This window comes from Petromyzon marinus, chromosome 84, assembly GCF_048934315.1.
Source record: "Petromyzon marinus isolate PM22_M1 ecotype Great Lakes invasive population chromosome 84, UKy_Petmar_22M1.pri1.0, whole genome shotgun sequence".
NCBI lineage: Eukaryota > Metazoa > Chordata > Hyperoartia > Petromyzontiformes > Petromyzontidae > Petromyzon > Petromyzon marinus.
The window spans coordinates 3,045,901-3,069,422 of NC_133749.1; the positions used below are offsets into that span (position 1 = coordinate 3,045,901).

At 58.7% G+C, this 23,522-nt stretch overlaps 1 protein-coding gene across 1 annotated transcript; it reads left to right on the forward strand.

Annotated features, from left to right (window-relative positions):
• Positions 1–1,222: 1,222 nt before the first annotated feature.
• On the forward strand, positions 1,223–23,055 carry CHCHD2 (coiled-coil-helix-coiled-coil-helix domain containing 2). The gene is made up of 4 exons (XM_032945457.2): positions 1,223–1,474; positions 17,341–17,598; positions 18,621–18,759; positions 22,277–23,055. Exons 1-4 carry the CDS (start codon positions 1,238–1,240, stop codon positions 22,282–22,284), a joined length of 642 nt encoding a protein of 213 aa, XP_032801348.2. The 5' UTR covers positions 1,223–1,237; the 3' UTR covers positions 22,285–23,055.
• Positions 23,056–23,522: the final 467 nt, after the last annotated feature.

Here is a 23,522-nt window from a genome sequence, read left to right on the forward strand (position 1 = left end):
AAGTGAGTGGGTAGGTGGGTGAGTTGGTGGGTGAGTTGGTGGGTGAGTGGGTAGGTGAGTGGGTAGGTGGGTGAGTGGGTAGGTGGGTGGGTAGGTGGGTGAAAGGGTGACTCAGTGGATAGGTGAGTGGGTAGGTGGGTGAGTCGGTAGGTGGGTGAGTGGGTAGGTGGGTGAGTGGGTAGGTGGGTGAGTTGGTGGGTGAGTGGGTGGGTAGGTGGGTGAGTGGGTAGGTGGGTGAGTGGGTGGGTGAGTGGGTGGGTGAGTGGGTAGGTGAGTGGGTAGGTGGGTGGGTAGGTGGGTGGGTAGGTGGGTGAAAGGGTGACTGAGTGGATAGGTGAGTGGGTAGGTGGGTGAGTGGGTAGGTGGGTGAGTTGGTGGGTGAGTGGGTGGGTGAGTGGGTAGGTGGGTGAGTTGGTGGGTGAGTGGGTAGGTGGGTGAGAGTGTGACTGAGTGGATAGGTTAGTGGGTTGAGTTGTGATTGGGTGAATGCGTGATGTTGTTGATGTTAGTGATGATGATGTTGATGATGTTAGTGATGATAGATGTGAGTGATGATGATGTTGTTGATGTTGTTGTTGTTATAGCGCTACCTGTAAGCCAACTGCAACCACCTCGTGGCCCGCCCCCTCCACGTGTCGTCACCTCCCACGTGGGCGTCAGCGGAGCTTCCGCCCGTTCAGTTCCGTGTTTATAAATGTCTACCCCCTCCGGAAGATCCCCATCGGTTGAGTTAAGACCTCGAAGCTCTTTCCATAGTCCGTCTACCGTCTTCCGGAAGATATCTACCGTCTTCCAGAAGATATCTACCGGCTTCCGGAAGAGGTCTACCGTCTTCCGGAAGATATCTACCACTGTCTTCCAGAAGACTTCTACCGACTTCCGGAAGACGTGCACCTCTTGCGTCAGACGGTAGACACTTTCCGAAGCTGGTAGACTTCTTCCAGAAGACGTCTGCCATCTTCCGGAAGAAGTCTACCGTCTTCCGGAAGATAGATTTAGCATCTTCCGGAAGAATTCCACCGTCTTCCGTAAGACCTTATACGTCTTCTGGAAAAGACCTCCAATATCTTCCGCTTCCGGAAGACTCGCGAACGCTTGCGTAAGACTCTCTACCTCTTCCGGAAGACGCACAACGCCGTCGCGTGACCGCAACCCCCCCCCAGCCACAGCCCCCCCCCCCCTTTGCCCCCAATGTGACTTTCTCTGACGTCACACTCCCCCAACAACCTCCCCGCGCATGCGCAGAAGCTTCTGGAACCCCCTCTCTCCCCCCTCCCCCCCCAGAGTCTATATAAGGCCGGGGGGAGGCCGTCCGAGTGGGTTCCCCGCCAAATCACCTCAAGGTGACTTCTCCATTGCACAGGAGAGGCCTCTCATCGCTCGCTCATCGCTCGCCCTCTGGGATATTTCGCCGCTTAAAGATGCCTCGCGGAAGCCGCAGCAGAACCTCAAGGGCGCCGGCGCCCGCCGCTCGGTAAAGACTTTCACCGCCATACGCGCCGCGTGAGGCATTTGAGGTGGGGGGGGGGGGTGGAACGCGGTGAGGTAGGCCGCGACGCATCCTCGAGGGGGTACCGCTCTTGCCTAGTCGCGCTGCCCGGTGGAGGAGTGGCGGCCGCGGGCGTCGTTGGCCGGTGCTGTTGGGCTTCTAGGGTGGTAAGGGGGGAAACATCGCCACTGAGAGAGATAGATAGAGAGAGACAAAGACGGCCCTGGCGTGGTGTGGATGCTGTGGTCACCCACTGGCGACAGAACTTGACAACCCCTCGCGGCCTATTTTTCAGGCTTACACGGGGGATCTTTGTGTGGCAGGGTGTACCTAGCCTGGTACATGAGCTTTGTGTTTGTGTGTGGCAGGGTGTACCTAGCCTGGTACATGAGCTGTGTGTTTGTGTGTGGCAGGGTGTACCTAGCCTGGTACATGATGGTGTACCTAGCCTGGTACATGAGCTGTGTGTGTGGCAGGGTGTACCTAGCCTGGTACATGAGCTGTGTGTGTGTGTGGCAGGGTGTACCTAGCCTGGTACATGAGCTGTGTGTGTGTGGCAAGGTGTACCTAGCCTGGTACATGAGCTGTGTGTGTGGCAAGGTGTACCTAGCCTGGTACATGAGCTGTGTGTGTGTGGCAGGGTGTACCTAGCCTGGTACATGAGCTGTGTGTGTGTGGCAAGGTGTACCTAGCCTGGTACATGAGCTGTGTGTGTGTGGCAGGGTGTACCTAGCCTGGTACATGAGCTGTTTGTGTGGCAAGGTGTACCTAGCCTGGTACATGATGGTGTACCTAGCCTGGTACATGAGCTGTGTGTGTGTGGCAGGATGTACCTAGCCTGGTACGTGAGCTGTGTGTGGCAAGGTGTACCTAGCCTGGTACATGAGCTCTGTGTGTTGCAGTGTGTACCTAGCCTGGTACATGAGCTATGTGTTTGTGTGGTAGGGTGTATCTAGCCTGGTACATGATCTGTGTGTGTGTGGTAGGGTGTACCTAGCCTGGTACATGAGCTGTGTGTGTGTGGCAGGGTGTACCTAGCCTGGTACATGAGGTGTGTTTGTGTGGCAAGGTGTACCTAGCCTGGTACATGAGCTGTGTGTGTGTGGCAGGGTGTACCTAGCCTGGTACATGAGCTGTGTGTGTGGCAAGGTGTACCTAGCCTGGTACGTGAGCTGTGTGTGTGTGGCAGGATGTACCTAGCCTGGTACATGAGCTGTGTGTGTGGCAAGGTGTACCTAGCCTGGCACATGAGCTGTGTGTTTGTGTGTGGCAGGGTGTACCTAGCCTGGTGCATGAGCTGTGTGTATGTCAGGGTGTACCTAGCCTGGTACATGAGCTGTGTGTGTATGTCAGGGTGTACCTAGCCTGGTACATGAGCTGTGTGTATGTCAGGGTGTACCTAGCCTGGTACATAAGCTGTGTGTGTATGTCAGGGTGTACCTAGCCTGGTACATGAGCTGTGTGTGTGTGGCAGGGTGTACCTAGCCTGGTACATGAGCTGTGTGTGTGTGGCAGGGTGTAAGTGAATGGTGACACGTCACGTTGTGGGTTTGCTGTCCAACACAACCGGTGTGTGGCTGTATACGTACACTACACTGTACACTACACTCTACACTACACTATACACCACACTACTATACACTACACTATACACTACACTGTATACTACACTGTACACTACACTATACACTACACTATACACTACACTACTATACACTACACCACAGAGACTCTGAGACACCCACAGAGTCCCACAGAGTCCCACAGAGTCCCACAGAGTCCCACAGAGTCCCACAGAGTCCCACAGAGTCCCACAGAGTCCCACAGAGTCCCACAGAGTCCCACAGAGTCCCACAGAGTCCCACAGAGTCCCACAGAGTCCCACAGAGAGACACATACCTGCAGATACCCACAGAGAGACACATACCCACACATACCCACACATACCCACAGAGACCCACAGAGACCCACACATACCCACAGAGACCCACAGAGACCCACAGAGACCCACAGAGACCCACACACACCCCACAGAGACACACAGAGACCCACAGAGACCCACAGAGACCCACATATACCCATTCATACCCATTCATACCCACACATACCCACACATACCCACAGAGACCCACAGAGACCCACACATACCCACACATACCCACAGAGACCCACAGAGACCCACAGAGACCCACACATACCCACAGAGACCCACACATACCCACACATACCCACAGAGACCCACAGAGACCCACAGAGACCCACAGAGACCCACATATACCCATTCATACCCATTCATACCCACATATACCCACAGAGACCCACATATACCCACATATACCCACATATACCCACATATACCCAAATATACCCACATATACCCACATAGACCCACAGAGACCCACAGAGACCCACACTCGCAGACCTGTGCTGGTTTGAGCCGGGAAAGTCTGAGATAGCCGGAGAGCCTGGCAGTGACGAGTTAGACCGCGGCTGAGGTCATACAGAGGTCACGGAGTGGGGGGGGGGGTCCGAGGGGTGACCCACGGCACCCGGCACACTACCTCTACCAGAGACTCACAGAGACCCATAGAGACCCATAGAGACCCACAGAGACCCACAGAGACACACAGAGACCCACAGAGACCCACACTCTCAGAGACCCACACTCAGAGACCCACACTCAGAGACCCACTCACAGAGACCCACACTCACAGAGACCCACACTCACAGAGACCCACACTCACAGAGACCCACACTCACAGAGACCCACAGAGACCCACACACACAGAGACCCACACACACAGAGACCCATAGAGACTCACACTCACAGAGACCCACACTCGCAGAGAGAGACCCATAGAGACCCACTCACAGAGACCCACACTCACAGAGACCCACACTCACAGAGACCCACACTCACAGAGACCCACACTCACAGAGACCCATAGAGACCCACACTCTCAGAGACCCACACTCAGAGACCCACACTCAGAGACCCACTCACAGAGACCCACACACACAGAGACCCACACTCAAAGAGACCCACAGGGACCCACACTCACAGAGACCCACACTCACAGAGATCCATAGATACTCACACTCACAGAGACCCACACTCACAGAGACCCACACACAGAGAGAGACCCACAGAGACCCACACTCGCAGAGACCCACACTCGCAGAGACCCACACTCGCAGAGACCCACACTCGCAGAGACTCACAGAGACTCACACTCGCGGAGACCCACAGAGACCCACACTCACAGAGACCCACACTCACAGAGACCCACACTCACAGAGACCCACACTCACAGAGACCCATAGAGACCCACACTCACAGAGACCCACACTCACAGAGGACCCATAGATACCCACACTCACAGAGACCCACACACTCAGAGACCCATAGAGACCCACACTCACAGAGACCCACACACACAGAGACCCATAGAGACCCACACACACAGAGACCCATAGAGACCCGTACCCACAGCACCCGGCACATCACCTCCAACATTCTTTGTAGACTAAAATAACGAAGAGCCGTGGTGATCTTGCCGAGACTGGAATCCTCTCCTGCTAAGTCACCCTGACTTAGCACTCACCCAATCATCCACTCACCAACCCACCCACCAACCCACTCATCCACTCACCCCACCCACCAACCCACTCACTCACCCCACCCACCAACCCACTCATCCACTCACCCCACCCACCAACCCACCCACCCACCAACCCACTCACTCATCCAACTCACCCCACCCCACCAACCCACCCACCAACCCACTCACCCACCAACTCACACACTCACCCATTCACCCACCAACCCACCCACCAACCCCCTCACCCACTCACCCACCCACTCATCCACTCACCCCACCCACCAACCCACCCACCAACCCACTCACCCACCAACCCACTCACTCACCCCACCCACCAACCCACTCACCCACCAACTTACTCACCCACCAACTCACTCACCCACCAACCCACTCACCCACCAACTCACCCACCAACTCACTCACCCACCAACTTACTCACCCACCAACTTACTCACCCACCAACTTACTCACCCACCAACTTACTCACCCACCAACTCACTCACCCACCAACCCACTCACCCACCAACTCACCCACCAACTCACTCACCCACCAACTCACTCACCCACCAACTCACTCACCCACCAACTCACTCACCCACCAACCCACTCACCCACCAACTCACTCACCCACCAACCCACTCACCCACCAACTCACTCACCCACCAACCCACTCAACCACCAACCCACTCACCCACCAACCCACTCACCCACCAACCCACTCACCCACCAACCCACTAACCCACCAACCCACTCACCCACCAACCCACTCACCCACCAACTCACCAACTCACTCACCCACCAACTCACTCACCCCACCAACTCACTCACCCACCAACCCACTCACCCACTCACCCACCAACCCACTCACCCACCAACTCACTCACCCACCAACCCACTCACCCACCAACCCACTCACCCACCAACCCACTCACCCACCAACCCACTCACCCACCAACCCACTCACCCACCAACCCACTCACCCACCAACTCACTCACCCACCAACTCACTTACCCACTAACTCACCCACCAACTCATTCACTCACCAACTCACTCACCCACCAACTCACTCACCCACCAACTCACTCACCCACCAACTCACTCACCCACCAACTCACCCACCAACCAACTCACCCACCAACTCACTCACCCACCAACTCACTCACCCACCAACCCACTCACCCACCAACTCACTCACCCACCAACCCACTCACCCACCAACTCACTCACCCACCAACTCACTCACCCACCAACTCACTCACCCACCAACCCACTCACCCACCAACTCACTCACCCACCAACTCACTCACCCACTCACCCACCAACTCACTCACCCACCAACTCACTCACCCACCAACCCACTCAACCACCAACTCACTCACCCACCAACCCACTCACCCACCAACCCACTCACCCACCAACCCACTCACCCACCAACCCACTAACCCACCAACCCACTCACCCACCAACCCACTCACCCACCAACTCACCAACTCACTCACCCACCAACTCACTCACCCACCAACTCACTCACCCACCAACCCACTCACCCACTCACCCACCAACTCACTCACCCACCAACCCACTCACCCACCAACCCACTCACCCACCAACCCACTCACCCACCAACCCACTCACCCACCAACTCACTTACCCACTAACTCACCCACCAACTCATTCACTCACCAACTCACTCACCCACCAACTCACTCACCCACCAACTCACTCACCCACCAACTCACTCACCCACCAACTCACCCACCAACCAACTCACCCACCAACCCACTAACCCACCAACCCACCAACCCACTCACCCACCAACTCACCAACTCACTCACCCACCAACTCACTCACCCACCAACTCACTCACCCACCAACCCACTCACCCACTCACCCACCAACCCACTCACCCACCAACTCACTCACCCACCAACCCACTCACCCACCAACCCACTCACCCACCAACCCACTCACCCACCAACCCACTCACCCACCAACTCACTCACCCACCAACTCACTTACCCACTAACTCACCCACCAACTCATTCACTCACCAACTCACTCACCCACCAACTCACTCACCCACCAACTCACTCACCCACCAACTCACTCACCCACCAACTCACCCACCAACCAACTCACCCACCAACTCACTCACCCACCAACTCACTCACCCACCAACCCACTCACCCACCAACTCACTCACCCACCAACCCACTCACCCACCAACTCACTCACCCACCAACTCACTCACCCACCAACTCACTCACCCACCAACCCACTCACCCACCAACTCACTCACCCACCAACTCACTCACCCACTCACCCACCAACTCACTCACCCACCAACTCACTCACCCACCAACTCACTCACCAACCAACCCACTAACCCACCCACTCACTCACCCACTCACCCACCAACCCACTCACCCACCAACTCACTCACCCACCAACTCACTCACCCACCAACCCACTCACCCACCAACTCACTCACCCACCAACTCACTCACCCACCAACCCACTCACCCACCAACTCACTCACCCACCAACTCACTCACCCACCAACTCACTCACCCACCAACCCACTCACCCACCAACCCACTCACCCACCAATTCACTCACCCACCAACTCACTCACCCACCAACCCACTCACCCACCAACTCACTCACCCACCAACCCACTCACCCACCAACTCACTCACCCACCAACCCACTCACCCACCAACTCACTCACTCACCCACCGACTCACTCACCCACCAACTCACTCACCCACCAACTCACTCACCCACTCACCCACTCACTCACCCACTCACCCACCAACCCACTCACCCACCAACTCACTCACCCACCAACCCACTCACCCACCAACTCACTCACTCACCCACCAACTCACTCACCCACCAACTCACTCACCCACTCACTCACCCACCAACCCACTCACCCACCAACCCACTCACCCACCAACTCACTCACCCACCAACTCACTCACCCACCAACTCACTCACCCACCAACTCACTCACCCACCAACCCACTCACCCACCAACTCACTCACCCACCAACTCACTCACCCACCAACTCACTCACCCACCAACTCACTCACCCACCAACCCACTCACCCACCAACCCACTCACTCACCCCACCCACCAACCCACTCACCCACCAACTTACTCACCCACCAACTTACTCACCCACCAACTCACTCACCCACCAACCCACTCAACCACCAACTCACCCACCAACTCACTCACCCACCAACTTACTCACCCACCAACTTACTCACCCACCAACTTACTCACCCACCAACTTACTCACCCACCAACTCACTCACCCACCAACCCACTCACCCACCAACTCACCCACCAACTCACTCACCCACCAACTCACTCACCCACCAACTCACTCACCCACCAACTCACTCACCCACCAACCCACTCACCCACCAACTCACTCACCCACCAACCCACTCACCCACCAACCCACTCACCCACCAACCCACTCACCCACCAACCCACTACCCACCAACCCACTCACCCACCAACCCACCTCACCCACCAACTCACCAACTCACTCACCCACCAACTCACTCACCCACCAACTCACTCACCCACCAACCCACTCACCCACCAACGCACTCATCCACCAACTCACTCACCCACCAACCCACTCACCCACCAACCCACTCACCCACCAACCCACTCACCCACCAACCCACTCACCCACCAACTCACTCACCCACCAACTCACTTACCCACTAACTCACCCACCAACTCATTCACCCACCAACTCACTCACCCACCAACTCACTCACCCACCAACTCACTCACCCACCAACTCACTCACCCACCAACTCACCCACCAACCAACTCACCCACCAACTCACTCACCCACCAACTCACTCACCCACCAACCCACTCACCCACCAACTCACTCACCCACCAACCCACTCACCCACCAACTCACTCACCCACCAACTCACTCACCCACCAACTCACTCACCCACCAACCCACTCACCCACCAACTCACTCACCCACCAACTCACTCACCCACCAACTCACTCACCCACCAACTCACTCACCCACCAACCCACTAACCCACCAACTCACTCACCCACTCACCCACTCACTCACCCACTCACCCACTCACTCACCCACTCACCCACCAACTCACTCACCCACCAACTCACTCACCCACCAACCCACTCACCCACCAACTCACTCACCCACCAACTCACTCACCCACCAACCCACTCACCCACCAACTCACTCACCCACCAACTCACTCACCCACCAACTCACTCACCCACCAACCCACTCACCCACCAACCCACTCACCCACCAACTCACTCACCCACCAACCCACTCACCCACCAACTCACTCACCCACCAACTCACTCACCCACCAACCCACTCACCCACCAACTCACCCACCCACCAACCCACTCACCCACCAACTCACTCACTCACTCACCCACAAACTCACTCACCCACTCACTCACCCACTCACTCACCCACTCACCCACCAACCCACTCACCCACCAACGCACTCACCCACCAACTCACTCACCCACCAACCCACTCACCCACCAACCCACTCACCCACCAACCCACTCACCCACCAACCCACTCACCCACCAACTCACTCACCCACCAACTCACTTACCCACTAACTCACCCACCAACTCATTCACCCACCAACTCACTCACCCACCAACTCACTCACCCACCAACTCACTCACCCACCAACTCACTCACCCACCAACTCACCCACCAACCAACTCACCCACCAACTCACTCACCCACCAACTCACTCACCCACCAACCCACTCACCCACCAACTCACTCACCCACCAACCCACTCACCCACCAACTCACTCACCCACCAACTCACTCACCCACCAACTCACTCACCCACCAACCCACTCACCCACCAACTCACCCACCAACTCACTCACCCACCAACTCACTCACCCACCAACTCACTCACCCACCAACCCACTAACCCACCAACTCACTCACCCACTCACCCACTCACTCACCCACTCACCCACTCACTCACCCACTCACCCACCAACTCACTCACCCACCAACTCACTCACCCACCAACCCACTCACCCACCAACTCACTCACCCACCAACTCACTCACCCACCAACCCACTCACCCACCAACTCACTCACCCACCAACTCACTCACCCACCAACTCACTCACCCACCAACCCACTCACCCACCAACCCACTCACCCACCAACTCACTCACCCACCAACTCACTCACCCACCAACCCACTCACCCACCAACTCACTCACCCACCAACTCACTCACCCACCAACCACTCACCCACCAACTCACCCACCCACCAACCCACTCACCACCAACTCACTCACTCACTCACCCACAAACTCACTCACCCACCAACTCACTCACCCACTAACTCACCCACTCACTCACCCACTCACCCACCAACCCACTCACCCACCAACTCACTCACCCACCAACCCACTCACCCACCAACTCACTCACTCACCCACCAACTCACTCACCCACCAACTCACTCACCCACCAACTCACTCACCCACTCACTCACCCACCAACCCACTCACCCACCAACTCACTCACCCACCAACTCACTCACCCACCAACTCACTCACCCACCAACTCACTCACCCACCAACCCACTCACCCACCAACTCACTCACCCACCAACTCACTCACCCACTCACCCACCAACTCACTCACCCACCAACCCACTCACCCACAAACTCACTCACCCACCAACTCACTCACCCACTAACTCACCCACTCACTCACCCACTCACCCACCAACCCACTCACCCACCAACCCAACTCACCCACCAACTCACTCACCCCACCAACTCACTCACCCACCAACCCACTCACCCACCAACTCACCCACCCACCAACCCACTGACCCACCAACTCACTCACTCACTCACCCACCAACTCACTCACCCACCAACTCACTCACCCACCAACTCACCCACCAACCAACTCACCCACCAACTCACTCACCCTCCAACTCACTCACCCACCAACCCACTCACCCACCAACTCACTCACCCACCAACCCACTCACCCACCAACTCACTCACCCACCAACTCACTCACCCACCAACTCACTCACCCACCAACCCACTCACCCACCAACTCACTCACCCACCAACTCACTCACCCACCAACTCACTCACCCACCAGCCCACTAACCCACCAACTCACTCACCCACTCACCCACTCACTCACCCACTCACCCACTCACTCACCCACTCACCCACCAACTCACTCACCCACCAACTCACTCACCCACCAACCCACTCACCCACCAACTCACTCACCCACCAACTCACTCACCCACCAACCCACTCACCCACCAACTCACTCACCCACCAACTCACTCACCCACCAACTCACTCCACCCACCAACCCACTCACCCACCAACCCACTCACCCACCAACTCACTCACCCACCAACCCACTCACCCACCAACTCACTCACCCACCAACTCACTCACCCACCAACCCACTCACCCACCAACTCACCCACCCACCAACCCACTCACCCACCAACTCACTCACTCACTCACCCACAAACTCACTCACCCACCAACTCACTCACCCACTCACTCACCCACTCACTCACCCACTCACCCACCAACCCACTCACCCACCAACTCACTCACCCACCAACCCACTCACCCACCAACTCACTCACTCACCCACCAACTCACTCACCCACCAACTCACTCACCCACTCACTCACCCACCAACCCACTCACCCACCAACTCACTCACCCACCAACTCACTCACCCACCAACTCACTCACCCACCAACTCACTCACCCACCAACCCACTCACCCACCAACTCACTCACCCACCAACTCACTCACCCACTCACCCACCAACTCACTCACCCACCAACCCACTCACCCACCAACTCACTCACTCACCAACTCACCCACTCACTCACCCACTCACCCACCAACCCACTCATCCACCAACTCACTCACCCACCAACCCACTAACCCACCAACTCACTCACCCACCAACTCACTCACCCACCAACTCACTCACCCACTCGCCCACCAACTTACTCACCCACCAACTCACTCACCCACCAACCCACTCACCCACCAACTCACTCACCCACCAACTCACTCACCCACTCACTCACCCACCAACCCACTCACCCACCAACTCACTCACCCACCAACCCACTAACCCACCAACTCACTCACCCACCAACTCACTCACCCACCAACTCACTCACCCACCAACTCACTCACCCCACCAACTCACTCACCAACTCACTCACCCACCAACTCACTCACCCACTCACCCACCAACTCACTCACCCACTCACCCACCAACTCACTCACCCACTCACCCACCAACTCACCAACTCACCCACCCACTCACCCACCAACTCACCCACCCACTCACCCACCAACTCACTCACCCACTCACCCACCAACTCACTCACCCACTCGCCCACCAACTCACCCACCAACTCACTCACCCACTCACCCACCAACTCACTCACCCACCAACCCACTCACCCACCAACCCACTCACCCACCAACTCACTCACCCACCAACCCACTCACCCACCAACTCACTCACCCACCAACCCACTCACCCACCAACTCACTCACCCACCAACCCACTCACCCACAAACTCACTCACTCACTCACCCACCAACTCACTCACCCCCACCAACTCACTCACCCACTCACTCACCCACTCACTCACCCACTCACCCACCAACCCACTCACCCACCAACTCACTCACCCACCAACCCACTCACCCACCAACTCACTCACTCACCCACCAACTCACTCACCCACCAACTCACTCACCCACTCACTCACCCACCAACCCACTCACCCACCAACTCACTCACCCACCAACTCACTCACCCACCAACTCACTCACCCACCAACTCACTCACCCACCAACCCACTCACCCACCAACTCACTCACCCACCAACTCACTCACCCACTCACCCACCAACTCACTCACCCACCAACCCACTCACCCACCAACTCACTCACTCACCAACTCACCCACTCACTCACTCACCCACCAACCCACTCATCCACCAACTCACTCACCCACCAACCCACTAACCCACCAACTCACTCACCCACCAACTCACTCACCCACCAACTCACTCACCCACTCGCCCACCAACTTACTCACCCACCAACTCACTCACCCACCAACCCACTCACCCACCAACTCACTCACCCACCAACTCACTCACCCACTCACTCACCCACCAACCCACTCACCCACCAACTCACTCACCCACCAACCCACTAACCCACCAACTCACTCACCCACCAACTCACTTACCCACCAACTCACTCACCCACCAACTCACTCACCAACTCACTCACCCACCAACTCACCCACTCACCCACCAACTCACTCACCCACTCACCCACCAACTCACTCACCCACTCACCCACCAACTCACCAACTCACCCACCCACTCACCCACCAACTCACCCACCCACTCACCCACCAACTCACTCACCCACTCACCCACCAACTCACTCACCCACTCACCCACCAACTCACTCACTCACCCACCAACTCACTCACCCACCAACTCACTCACCCACTCACTCACCCACCAACCCACTCACCCACCAACTCACTCACCCACCAACTCACTCACCCACCAACTCACTCACCCACCAACTCACTCACCCACCAACCCACTCACCCACCAACTCACTCACCCACCAACTCACTCACCCACTCACCCACCAACTCACTCACCCACCAACCCACTCACCCACCAACTCACTCACTCACCAACTCACCCACTCACTCACTCACTCACCCACCAACCCACTCATCCACCAACTCACTCACCCACCAACCCACTAACCCACCAACTCACTCACCCACCAACTCACTCACCCACCAACTCACTCACCCACTCACCCACCAACTCACTCACCCACCAACTCACTCACCCACCAACTCACTCACCCACCAGCCCACTAACCCACCAACTCACTCACCCACTCACCCACTCACTCACCCACTCACCCACTCACTCACCCACTCACCCACCAACTCACTCACCCACCAACTCACTCACCCACCAACCCACTCACCCACCAACTCACTCACCCACCAACTCACTCACCCACCAACCCACTCACCCACCAACTCACTCACCCACCAACTCACTCACCCACCAACTCACTCACCCACCAACCCACTCACCCACCAACCCACTCACCCACCAACTCACTCACCCACCAACCCACTCACCCACCAACTCACTCACCCACCAACTCACTCACCCACCAACCCACTCACCCACCAACTCACCCACCCACCAACCCACTCACCCACCAACTCACTCACTCACTCACCCACAAACTCACTCACCCACCAACTCACTCACCCACTCACTCACCCACTCACTCACCCACTCACCCACCAACCCACTCACCCACCAACTCACTCACCCACCAACCCACTCACCCACCAACTCACTCACTCACCCACCAACTCACTCACCCACCAACTCACTCACCCACTCACTCACCCACCAACCCACTCACCCACCAACTCACTCACCCACCAACTCACTCACCCACCAACTCACTCACCCACCAACTCACTCACCCACCAACCCACTCACCCACCAACTCACTCACCCACCAACTCACTCACCCACTCACCCACCAACTCACTCACCCACCAACCCACTCACCCACCAACTCACTCACTCACCAACTCACCCACTCACTCACCCACTCACCCACCAACCCACTCATCCACCAACTCACTCACCCACCAACCCACTAACCCACCAACTCACTCACCCACCAACTCACTCACCCACTCGCCCACCAACTTACTCACCCACCAACTCACTCACCCACCAACCCACTCACCCACCAACTCACTCACCCACCAACTCACTCACCCACTCACTCACCCACCAACCCACTCACCCACCAACTCACTCACCCACCAACCCACTAACCCACCAACTCACTCACCCACCAACTCACTCACCCACCAACTCACTCACCCACCAACTCACTCACCCACCAACTCACTCACCAACTCACTCACCCACCAACTCACTCACCCACTCACCCACCAACTCACTCACCCACTCACCCACCAACTCACTCACCCACTCACCCACCAACTCACCAACTCACCCACCCACTCACCCACCAACTCACCCACCCACTCACCCACCAACTCACTCACCCACTCACCCACCAACTCACTCACCCACTCGCCCACCAACTCACCCACCAACTCACTCACCCACTCACCCACCAACTCACTCACCCACCAACCCACTCACCCACCAACCCACTCACCCACCAACTCACTCACCCACCAACCCACTCACCCACCAACTCACTCACCCACCAACTCACTCACCCACCAACCCACTCACCCACCAACTCACTCACCCACCAACCCACTCACCCACCAACTCACTCACTCACTCACCCACCAACTCACTCACCCACCAACTCACTCACCCACTCACTCACCCACTCACTCACCCACTCACCCACCAACCCACTCACCCACCAACTCACTCACCCACCAACCCACTCACCCACCAACTCACTCACTCACCCACCAACTCACTCACCCACCAACTCACTCACCCACTCACTCACCCACCAACCCACTCACCCACCAACTCACTCACCCACCAACTCACTCACCCACCAACTCACTCACCCACCAACTCACTCACCCACCAACCCACTCACCCACCAACTCACTCACCCACCAACTCACTCACCCACCAACTCACTCACCCACTCACCCACCAACTCACTCACCCACCAACCCACTCACCCACCAACTCACTCACTCACCAACTCACCCACTCACTCACTCACTCACCCACCAACCCACTCATCCACCAACTCACTCACCCACCAACCCACTAACCCACCAACTCACTCACCCACCAACTCACTCACCCACCAACTCACTCACCCACTCGCCCACCAACTTACTCACCCACCAACTCACTCACCCACCAACTCACCCACTCACCCACCAACTCACTCACCCACTCACCCACCAACTCACTCACCCACTCACCCACCAACTCACCAACTCACCCACCCACTCACCCACCAACTCACCCACCCACTCACCCACCAACTCACTCACCCACTCACCCACCAACTCACTCACCCACTCGCCCACCAACTCACCCACCAACTCACTCACCCACTCACCCACCAACTCACTCACCCACCAACTCACTCACCCACCAACCCACTCACCCACCAACTCACTCACCCACCAACTCACTCACCCACTCACTCACCCACCAACCCACTCACCCACCAACTCACTCACCCACCAACCCACTCACCCACCAACTCACTCACCCACCAACCCACTAACCCACCAACTCACTCACCCACTCACCCACCAACTCACTCACCCACTCACCCTCTCACCCACCAACTCACTCACCCACCAACCCACTCACCCACCCACTCACCCACCAACTCACCAACTCACCCACCCACTCACCCACCAACTCACTCACCCACTCACCCTCTCACCCACTAACTCACTCACCCACCAACCCACTCACCCACCCACTCACCCACCAACTCACCCACCCACTCACTCACTCACCCACTCACCCACTCACTCACCCTCTCACCCACCAACCCACTCACCCACCAACCCACTCACCCACCAACTCACTCACCCACTCACCCACCAACTCACTCACCCACCAACTCACTCACCCACCAACCCACTCACCCACCAACCCACTCACCAACCAACTCACCAACCAACTCACCCACCAACTCACCCACCAACTCACCCACCAACTCACCCACCCACTCACCCTCTTACCCACTCACCCTCTCACTCACCCACCAACTCACCCACCCACTCACCCACCCACTCACCCTCTCACCCACCAACTCACCCACCCACTCACCCACCAACTCACCCACTCACTCACCAACCAACTCACCCACCAACTCACCCACTCACTCACCAACCAACTCACCCACCAACTCACCCACCAACTCACCCACCCACTCACCCTCTCACCCACTCACCCTCTCACCCACTCACCCACTCACCCACCAACTCACCCACCCACTCACCCTCTCACCCACCAACTCACCCACCCACTCACCCACCTCTCCCCCCACCTCTCCCCCCCTCCCTCCCCCCCCCCAGCGCGGCCCCCCCAGCGCGGCCCCCACCCCGCCCTGCCTCCTCCGTGGCCCCGCCCATCCCCCCACGGCTGTGGGCCCCCCCGCGGCCCCCCCCCGCCAGCCGGGCCTCATGGCCCAGATGGCCACCACAGCGGCCGGCGTGGCCGTGGGCTCGGCCATGGGCCACGTGCTGGGGGGGGCCCTCTCTGGGGCCATGGGGGGGGGCGGAGGGGGGGAAGCGGCGCCAGCAGAGGCCGCTCGCCCTGACGTCACCTACCAGGTGGGTGGGGGTGGGGGTGGGGGTGGGGTGGGGGTGGGGGGGTGGGTGGGTGGGTGGGTGGAGGAGGGGGTGGGTGGGTGGGTGGAGGAGTGGGTGGGTGGGTGAGTGGGTGAGGGGGTGAGTGGGTGGGTGGAGGAGTGGGTGGGTGGGTGGGTGGAGGGGTGAGTGGGTGGGGAGGGTGAGTGGGTGGGTGGGGGGGGTGGAGGAGTGGGTGGGTGGAGGAGTGGGTGGAGGAGTGGGTGGGGGGGTGGGTGAGTGGGTGGGGGGGTGAGTGGGTGGGTGGAGGAGTGGGTGGGTGGGTGGGTGGAGGGGTGAGTGGGTGGGGAGGGTGAGTGGGTGGGTGGGGGGGGTGGAGGAGTGGGTGGGTGGAGGAGTGGGTGGAGGAGTGGGTGGGGGGGTGGGTGAGTGGGTGGGGGGGTGGGTGGAGGAGTGGGTGGGGGGGTGGAGGAGTGGGTGGAGGAGTGGGTGGGGGGGTGGGTGAGTGGGTGGGGGGGTGGGTGAGTGGGTGGGGGGGTGGGTGAGTGGGTGGGGGGGGTGAGTGGGTGGGGGGGTGAGTGGGTGGAGGAGTGGGTGGAGGAGTGGTTGGGGAGGGTGAGGGGGTGAGTGGGTGAGCGGGTGAGGGGTAGGGGTGGGTGGATAGGAGTTAGCGAATAAGAAGAATCCGGTGGATAGGAGCTGGCGGATAGCGGGGACTCAGCGGATAGCGGGGACTCAGCGGATAGCGGGGACTTAGCGGATAGCGGGGACTTAGCGGATAGCAGGGACGTAGCGGATAGGAGGGACTTAGCGGATAGGAGGGAGGGACTTAGCGGATAAGAGGGAGGGACTTAGCGGATAGCGGGGACTTAGCGGATAGCGGGGACTTAGCGGATAGGAGGGACTTAGTGGACAGGAGGCACTTAGCGGATAGCGGGGACTCAGCGGATAGCGGGGACTCAGCGGATAGCGGGGACTCAGCGGATAGCGGGGACTCAGCGGATAAGGGGGACTTGGGTGGTCCGGCGCCTCGTCGTCTGTTCCAGGAGCCTCCTCAGCCGCTGTTCCAGCGGCAGCCGTGCAGCGTGGAGATGAAGCAGTTCCTGGAGTGTGCCCAGAGCCAGTACGACCTGGGCCTGTGCGAGGGCTTCAACGAGGCGCTGCGTCAGTGCAAGACGGCCAACGGTGAGGGCGGGGGTAGGGGTGGGGTGGGCCTGGCTCACTCGGTGGCTCACTCGGTGGCTCACTCACTCACCACTCAGTCGCTCGCTCGCTCACTCACCACTCAGTCGCTCGCTCACTCACTCACCACTCAGTCGCTCGCTCACTCACTCACCACTCAGTCGCTCACTCACCCACTCAGTGGATCACTTGCTTGCTTGCTCAGTGGCTCGCTTACTCGGTGGCTCACTTGGTGGCTCGCTCGCTCACCACTCAGTCGCTCGCTCACTCACTCAGTCGCTCGCTCACTCACTCAGTCGCTCGCTCACCACTCAGTCGCTCGCTCACTCACTCAGTCGCTCGCTCACCACTCAGTCGCTCGCTCACCACTCAGTCGCTCGCTCACCACTCAGTCGCTCGCTCACTCAGTCACTCACTCACCACTCAGTCACTCACTCACCACTCAGTCGCTCGCTCACCACTCAGTCGCTCACTCACCACTCAGTCGCTCACTCACTCAGTCGCTCACTCACCACTCAGTCGCTCACCACTCAGTCGCTCACTCACCACTCAGTCGCTCGCTCGCTCACTCAGTCGCTCACTCACTCACCACTCAGTCGCTCGCTCACCACTCAGTTGCTCGCTCACCACTCAGTCGCTCGCTCGCTCACTCAGTCGCTCACCACTCAGTCGCTCACTCACTCACTCAGTGGATCACTCACTTGCTTGCTCAGTGGCTCGCTTACTCGGTGGCTCACTTGGTGGCTCGCTCGCTCACCACTCAGTCGCTCGCTCACTCACTCAGTCGCTCGCTCACCACTCAGTTGCTCGCTCACCACTCAGTCGCTCGCTCACTCACTCAGTCGCTCACCACTCAGTCGCTCACTCACTCACTCAGTAGATCACTCACTTGCTTGCTCAGTGGCTCGCTTACTCGGTGGCTCACTTGGTGGCTCGCTCGCTCACCACTCAGTCGCTCGCTCACTCACTCAGTCGCTCGCTCACTCACTCAGTCGCTCACTCACTCACCACTCAGTCGCTCGCTCACCACTCAGTCGCTCGCTCACCACTCAGTCGCTCGCTCACTCACTCAGTCGCTCGCTCACCACTCAGTCGCTCGCTCACCACTCAGTCGCTCGCTCACTCACTCAGTCGCTCGCTCACCACTCAGTCGCTCGCTCACCACTCAGTCGCTCGCTCACCACTCAGTCGCTCGCTCACCACTCAGTCGCTCGCTCACTCAGTCGCTCGCTCACCACTCAGTCGCTCACCACTCAGTCGCTCACCACTCAGTCGCTCGCTCACCACTCAGTCGCTCGCTCACTCAGTCGCTCACTCACTCAGTCGCTCGCTCACCACTCAGTCACTCACCACTCAGTCGCTCGCTCACTCAGTCGCTCGCTCACCACTCAGTCGCTCACCACTCAGTCGCTCACCACTCAGTCGCTCACCACTCAGTCGCTCGCTCACCACTCAGTCGCTCGCTCACTCACTCAGTCGCTCGCTCACCACTCAGTCGCTCACCACTCAGTCGCTCACCACTCAGTCGCTCGCTCACCACTCAGTCGCTCGCTCACTCACTCAGTCGCTCGCTCACCACTCAGTCGCTCGCTCACCACTCAGTCGCTCGCTCACCACTCAGTCGCTCACTCACCACTCAGTCGCTCGCTCACCACTCAGTCGCTCACTCACTCAGTCGCTCACTCACCACTCAGTCGCTCACTCACCACTCAGTCGCTCACTCACCACTCAGTCGCTCACTCACTCAGTCGCTCGCTCACCACTCAGTCGCTCACTCACCACTCAGTCGCTCACTCACTCACTCAGTCGCTCGCTCACCACTCAGTCGCTCACTCACCACTCAGTCGCTCACTCACCACTCAGTCGCTCACTCACTCAGTCGCTCGCTCACCACTCAGTCGCTCGCTCACCACTCAGTCGCTCGCTCACCACTCAGTCGCTCACTCACCACTCAGTCGCTCACCACTCAGTCGCTCACTCACCACTCAGTCGCTCACCACTCAGTCGCTCACTCACCACTCAGTCGCTCACCACTCAGTCGCTCGCTCACCACTCAGTCGCTCACCACTCAGTCGCTCACCACTCAGTCGCTCACCACTCAGTCGCTCACCACTCAGTCGCTCACTCACTCAGTCGCTCACCACTCAGTCGCTCACTCACCTGCTTGCTCAGTGGCTCGCTCACTCGGTGGCTCACTCGGTGGCTCACTCGGTGGCTCACTCACTCAGTGGCTCACTCGGTGGCTCACTCACTCAGTGGCTCACTTGGTGGCTCACTCACTCAGTGGACCACTGTCACTCACTCAGTGGCTCACTCGGTGGCTCACTCAGTCACTCGCTCATCCACTCACTCAGTGGCTCACTGACTCAGTAGCTCACTTACCTCCCCACCCACCTGACTATCCACCCACTCACACACACAATCACCCATCCACTCACTCAACCACCCACCTAGCCACTCACCCACTCACTCACCCACCCCACCCACTCACCCCACCCACTCACCCACTCACCCACCCCACCCACTCACCCACCCCACCCACTCACCCACCCCACCCACCCCACCCACACCACCCACACCACCCACTATCTCACTCACCCACTCACCCACTCACTCACCCACCTCACTCACCCACCTCACTCACCCACTCGCTCACCCACTCGCTCACCCACTCGCTCACCCACTCGCCCACCCCACCCACCCCACTCACCCACCCCACCCACCCACCCCACTCACCCACCCCACCCACCCACCCCACTCACCCACTCACTCACCCACCCGCTCACCCACCCACTATCTCACTCACCCACTCACCCACTCACTCACCCATTCACTCAATCACCCACCTCACTCACCCACTCTCACCCACCCCATCCACTCACCCACTCACTCACCCACCCACCCCACCCACCCCACCCCACCCACTCACCCACCCACTCACTCACCCACTCACTCACTCACCCACTCACTCACCCACTCACTCACTCACTCACCCACTCACTCACCCACTCGCCCACCCCACCCACCCACTCACCCACCCCACTCACCCACCCCACCCACTCACCCACCCCACCCACTCACCGACCTATTCACCCATCCACTCACCCACCCCACTCACCCACCCCACTCACCCACCCCACCCACTCACTCACCCACCCCACCCACCCCACCCACCCCACCCACCCCACCCACCCACCCCACCCACTCACCGACCTACTCACCCATCCACTCACCCACCCCACCCAACCACTCACCGACCTACTCACCCATCCACTCACCCACCCCACTCACCCACCCCACTCACCCACCCCACCCACTCGCCCACCCCACCCACTCGCCCACCCCACCCACTCACCGACCTACTCACCCATTCACTCACCCACCTAGCCACTCACCCACACACTCACCCATCCCCTCACCCATCCCCTCACCCATCCACTCACCCACCCACTAACTCTGTGCTCCCCCCCCACCAACTCCCCCCCCCACCAACTCCCCGTGTCCCCCCGTGTGGCTGTAGGATTGTAGTGGTCGAGATCTGTACAGGAATGGGAGTCGCAAGGCTGCAGAGCCTGGCCATGAGTGGAGGAGGTGGAGGAGGAGAGACCCTCAGCTGTCCCAGCACCAACACCATCACCAGCACCACCAATCATTACCATCACTAACACCAACACCATCACTAACACCAACACCATCACTAACACCATTACCATCACCAACACCAGCACCATCACCAACACCAGCACCATCACTAACACCATCACCAACACTAACACCATTACCATCACTAACACCATCACTAACATCAACACCAGCACCAACACCATCACCACCAGCATTACCACAACCAGCACCGTCACCAACACCATCACCAACACCACCAGCACCATCACTAACACCATCACCAACACCACCAGCACCATCACTAACACCATCACCAACACCACCAGCACCATCACTAACACCATCACCAGTACCGTCATCGTCACCAACACCATCACCACCAGCACCATCACCACCAGCACCATCACCACCAGCATTACCACAATCAGCACCAGCACTGCAATCACGACCATGAGTAGCACCACCACCACCGCCATCATCCTTACCATCACCGCCATCGCCATCATCATTACCACCGCCATCACCGCCATCACCGTCATCACCTCCATCACCGCCACCACCTCCATCACCGCCATCACCCCCATCACCGCCATCACCTCCATCACCGCCATCACCTCCATCACCGCCACCACCATCATTATCTTTATCCTAAGTCAATAAATGCTGTGAGCTGAAGTTTTTGTGCGTATCTGGGATCACCATGGGGGGATGGGTGAGTTCACCATGGGGGGGATGGGTGAGTTCACCATGGGGGGATGGGTGAGTTCACCATGGGGGGGATGGGTGAGTTCACCATGGAGGGGATGGGTGAGTTCACCATGGGGGGATGGGTGAGTTCACCATGGAGGGATGGGTGAGTTCACCATGGGGGGGATGGGTGAGTTCACCATGGGTGGATGGGTGAGTTCACCATGGGTGGGATGGGTGAGTTCACCATGGAGGGGATGGGTGAGTTCACCATGGGGGGGATGGGTGAGTTCACCATGGAGGGGATGGGTGGGTTCACCATGGGGGGATGGGTGAGCTCACCATGGAGGGATGGGTGAGTTCACCATGGGGGGATGGGTGAGTTCACCATGGGGGGGATGGGTGAGTTCACCATGGGTGGGATGGGTGAGTTCACCATGGGATGGGTGAGTTCA

Coding starts and splice junctions, on each gene's coding strand:
- CHCHD2 (XM_032945457.2), top strand. CDS start 1,238: ATGCGCAGAAGCTTCTGGAACCCCCTCTCTCCCCCCTCCCCCCCCAGA. Junction 1,475..17,340: donor GCGCCGGCGCCCGCCGCTCG/GTAAAGACTTTC, acceptor CCCCCCCCCCAG/CGCGGCCCCCCCAGCGCGGC. Junction 17,599..18,620: donor GCCCTGACGTCACCTACCAG/GTGGGTGGGGGT, acceptor CGTCTGTTCCAG/GAGCCTCCTCAGCCGCTGTT.